Source organism: Chenopodium quinoa, unplaced genomic scaffold (assembly GCF_001683475.1).
Source record: "Chenopodium quinoa cultivar QQ74 unplaced genomic scaffold, ASM168347v1, whole genome shotgun sequence".
NCBI lineage: Eukaryota > Viridiplantae > Streptophyta > Magnoliopsida > Caryophyllales > Amaranthaceae > Chenopodium > Chenopodium quinoa.
In genome coordinates, this window is record NW_018743574.1 from 635,684 (window position 1) to 640,488 (window position 4,805).

At 40.5% G+C, this 4,805-nt stretch overlaps 1 protein-coding gene across 1 annotated transcript; it reads right to left on the reverse strand.

Moving 5' to 3' along the window:
- Positions 1–2,661: 2,661 nt before the first annotated feature.
- On the reverse strand, positions 2,662–3,844 carry LOC110681831. The gene is made up of 2 exons (XM_021857963.1): positions 3,449–3,844; positions 2,662–3,360 (listed from the first exon to the last, which is right to left on the reverse strand). Exons 1-2 carry the CDS (start codon positions 3,699–3,701, stop codon positions 2,744–2,746), a joined length of 870 nt encoding a protein of 289 aa, XP_021713655.1. The 5' UTR covers positions 3,702–3,844; the 3' UTR covers positions 2,662–2,743.
- Positions 3,845–4,805: the final 961 nt, after the last annotated feature.

The following is a 4,805-nucleotide window of genomic DNA, read 5'->3' on the forward strand; positions in this document are numbered from 1 at the left end:
TTCGGAAGAGGCTTGCTCCGGGGAGGGATAAACCGGCTGGCGTTCCCTCACCGTAATCCGGCCTCCTCCCTTCTTAGCCTTCTTGGAACTCTTTCCACTCTTAGTCATGGCGACTGCCGGAGTGTTTGATGACTGACGCGAAATTTAGTAGCGTTCCCCACAGACGGCGCCAAATTGTTTCGGATGAAAACAATCGAATCTCGGAAGATCCTTTTATCTTGAGGGAACTTGGTCTCGGTCCGAACGACGCAGGAGCCGAGGGTTTCCTGCACAACAAATACACGTAAACTAGCCTCGGGGGGGACGCCGAGGAAGGCCCCTCCGATGCTTAAGTCAGTATATTAGAGAGAGAAAAGCTGTGCAAGAGTTTAGTTGCTTGAGGCTTTATTGTCTTACCAAGAATTGACCAAATTGTTGGCTTTTATACCTTGGCTAATGAAGGAGGCGGATTGGGCCCGGAAGTCAGTTGGGCTGGGCCAAGCTGATTGGGCCGTTGACTGACCTTGACATGGCTTTGAGGATGTTGATTTTTGACTTTAGCACATTTGGAGAGTTGAACCTTAACCTTGGGCTTTTAATTGGATCATTCAGTGACCAGGCCCAATTGGACTAAATTGGACCCAAACAGTAATGATTGTACATCGGGTTAATATAGGTGAACTGTTAAACATCGCCCGCAAATTCCTACATAAAGCCCACAAAATAAGAGTGAAATGACACTTTTGCCCTCAAACTAAAAAACACAATTTCTCTCTCTACTCTCTACTTCCACTTTCTCTCTCTAAATTATTTCCAGAGCTATGTCGAGGCGGCCCGGCAAGGAAGTGGCGGCACCGGCGGTGGGCGGAAGGCGGTTTGCCGGCCAGAAGGTAATTTTTTAAATTTTTGTAATTTTTTTTTTAAAAAAAAAAACCTCCGGCGACGGTGGGGCGCCAAGGCGAGACGCCACCACCACGGAGGAAGCGCCTAGGCAAGACGCCCATATGGTGGTGACGGCGCCTAGCCCAGACGCCACTACCACGGCGGCGGCGCATAGGCTAAGCGCCACGGCCGTGGTAGTGGCGTCTGGGCTAGGCGCCGCCACCACCGTACGGGCGTCTTGCCTAGGCGCCTCCTTCTCTTTTTTTTTTTTAAATTTTTTTTTTGTTTTTTTTTAATTTTAAATTTTATTTTCGAATTTTTTTTTTTTTTTTTTAAAAATTTGTTTTTCTTTTTTTTAAATTGTATGTTCCCTTTTTTTTTTTATCTTTTTTTTTTTAAATTTTGTTTTTTTATTTGTTTTAATTTTATGTTCTATTTTTTTTTAAAAAAAAAGATTGTTTCTGGTTTTAATTTTTAATTTTATGTTCCTATGTATTTTTTTTTTTTTGAATTATATTTTTGTATGTAAAAAAATTATAAGTTCCCTTTTTTTTTTATAAATTTTCTTTAAAATTTTGATGTTCTTCTTTTTTTAAGTTTTTGCAATTTTAAATTTTTTAAGTTTTGTTAGTTTTTTGTTTTTGGTTTTTTCTTTGCATTTTTGATTTTTTGTTTTAGTTTATGTTTTTCATTTTTTAGTTTGTTGTTTATATTTTTTGTTTTTGGTTATATATTTTGTTTTTGGTATATTGTTTTGTTCATATTTATATTTTTTTATGTTTATATTTATATTTTTTATGTTTTTATTTATATTGTGTTGTTTATATTTTTATTTTTTATGTTTATAATTTTATTTCCGTTACTTGTTTATTTGCTTTTGTGTTTATTTTCGTCCTTTTTTGTATTTATATTTTTTGTTTTTGGTAATATTTTTTGTTTTTGTTTTTGTTTATGTTTGTTTTTTTTTTGTTTGTAGTTTATATTTTTTGTTTTTGGTATATGTTTATGTTTATATTTCTTATGTTTATATGTATATTGTCTTGTATATATTTATATTTTTTATGTTTATAATTTTATTTCCGTGACTTGTTTATTTGCTTTTGTGTTTATTTTCGACTTTTTTTAATTTGTTTTCGTTATTATGTTTCGTTATTTACTTGGAGTTAGGCATCGCAATTTGGACCTGGTGCGGGGAAGAGTATTGACGTCGTGAGGAGTACGATCTACTCAATGGAGAGCTCGGGGCCCAGACACGTTAGATCCCGTGGTATTTCGGCCTCGGCCCGCAGAGAACGGGTGCACTGTTCTGCGGACGATCAAGATGATGATGATGATGATGAGGAGGAGGAGGAGGAGGAGGTCGAGGAGGAGGAGGTCGAGGACGAGGATGATGCAGATGAGGATGTCGACGATCAGAGTGGACCATATGATGATTACGGTCCATTCAGTCAGAGGCTTGATGATACGTATGAGACGCATAGGGTAGATGTGCGTAAGGGTCGAGATGGTAGGTTTGTTAGTAGATCTGGCACATCATATGCAGTTGGGACACCGACTTTTTGAGGAAAGGGACTGCATGACGAGTGCATCAGGCAGAGCTGTTATTGACGATCTGGAACGGACTCTTGAGCAGTGGCAGTGGGCGTCACAGAGGGATTACTGATATTTGAAATTAGCCATTATCTTTTTAGTTTGTAATATTTGAAATTATTGTTCTTAGTTTTTAAAATTCAATATTATCTTTTTAGTTTGTAATATTGTGAAATTATTGTTGTTAGTTTTTTAAAATGAAACATTATCTTTTAAAAATGAACACATAGAAATGACATAGTATTGACAATACAAGGCCTCATAGTAAAAGGTAGGTGTACATCAACAAAAACTACATGGCAATTAAATTGTTCCACTGTTGCACGCGAGCATGGTACAAAGCATCCCAACCCTCCACGCTTGCTCTACGAATTTCATACCACTTCGGTATGATATGTGGGACCGGAAAATCGGGTGACATGTCTAATCGGATAAAATGTCTGTATGACGGCCCAAGAAATCCAATAGCAACGTCCCTTACCGGTCTGGTGACGGTCTCGCGCGAACACCAGGGCAGAACCGTTGTACATGGATAATAGGCTCGACTATGTAAACCAAGGCCGAAATGCATGACTGCACACTTGTAGATGTTTGCAACGGCAAAGAGATCAAGTGGCGCATCGAACCAATGATTTTGATCGCAAGGTCCCCCTCCCCACCGGATACGCTGCAGAGACCTATCCAAGTCCTCGCCGTACACATGGCCATACACATCTCGGTTTGATGCGATTTCACTGTACATCAACTGCCGCACTAAACCGTAGTTGTCTTCACCCATTTGAAACACATCCGCCACAACCCGAAATCCGCAGTTACCATCTGCAATGACATCATTCCACCCGTCCAAGAATGGCATCATGATATTAGGGATCCTGTCCTTATATGGAAAATGTTCAATGTCCATTCTCCCTGTTACACACATCAATAAACACAATAAACAAGTCAACAGTAAACTAATCAAACAGTCAACAAAAGAAATTGAAGTCGAATGTCTTACCGGTGCCGGGCATATTCACCGACGACGATGATTGGCTGCCACTTGATGAGGATGTACGACCACGGCCACGGCCACGGCCACGACCGCGAATGTACTCAAACGCACTCTTGTTCCGCCGTGGTTGTCGACCCCTAGGTCGCTCGACCCCTTCCGGTTCCTCGGTATCCAAACACGATGTATTGAACATGTCATGAAGTATGTGTGTAGCACTACGAATGATCGAAGGGTGACTGGAGGACACTTGGTCAAACATCAACTGAAACTGCTCCAACTCCTCCTGTTCACGGTGAACCGTATGCGAAACAGCATGCTCTCCGATAACGAGCGTCCGCCAGAATGGATGAACCTGATCGACATGTAACGACGCCCTGTCTTGCGTAATTACGCGGTGAATGGTGCATGCACAAGGTAATCCATGAGTCACTGATATAGCACATCCGCACCGAATAGCCACTTCATCGCCCAACTCCCTCATCCTGGTATACTCGCTCAGAATCAACCCCAAACAGTGGTGTGACACACGACCGTGGAGAATCTTAAATATGAAATGGCCATACAACATGCCATGTCGTCGTCTGGAGTCCTCGAGATAGTTCTTGATGCCGTTCCTCTGAGTATCAATAGCCTTGTTTATTCTCTCGAACAGTGTATCCAGAGCAGCCGTGGAAGAATCAATCCAGTCCTTCAAAGCTCTATGAGCGCTCTCGACTCTGCATGTCGTAGTGTTCCCAAAATGAAGAACTTGGTTCGTCCAATATTTGACAAACTTTTCCCTCTGAGGTACCCACTGGTGCATCACATAGTCTACGATTGGCGGGCACCACTTGTACGCATCCTTGAAGTTTTCCAAGGCTCGATCGTACTCTGCCTCTGTGGTAGCTTGCATGATCTTCCGCCACTTACCATTTACCAATGTCTCTGCTGTTACTAAATTCTTGTTGAAAAGATTGTAGGCTTTGACTTTCACGCAGTTGTTGATGTGCCATGTGCACAGTAAATGGCTCGACTCCGGAAACAGCTCCGCTATAGGGGCAAAAAGACCTCCCTCACAATCACTTACGATGGCCGATGGCTGTACATTTGGGCCGATCAATCGCTTGTTGAGCATCTTCGAACAGGCCATCATGTACAAAAATCCCACTGTAATCATTTCCGTCTCCACCATAATCCTGTAACAATAACATATAACGTATAAATATAATTACATTAAGATTAAATTAATACACTTAACACAAAATTATCACAAACGCAATTTCTAAATTTTAAATTTCTAAATATCATTTTTATATTTAACGCATAATACATTTAAAAAACAAAATAATAACACACATTTCATTTCAAATTTATCAAACATAAA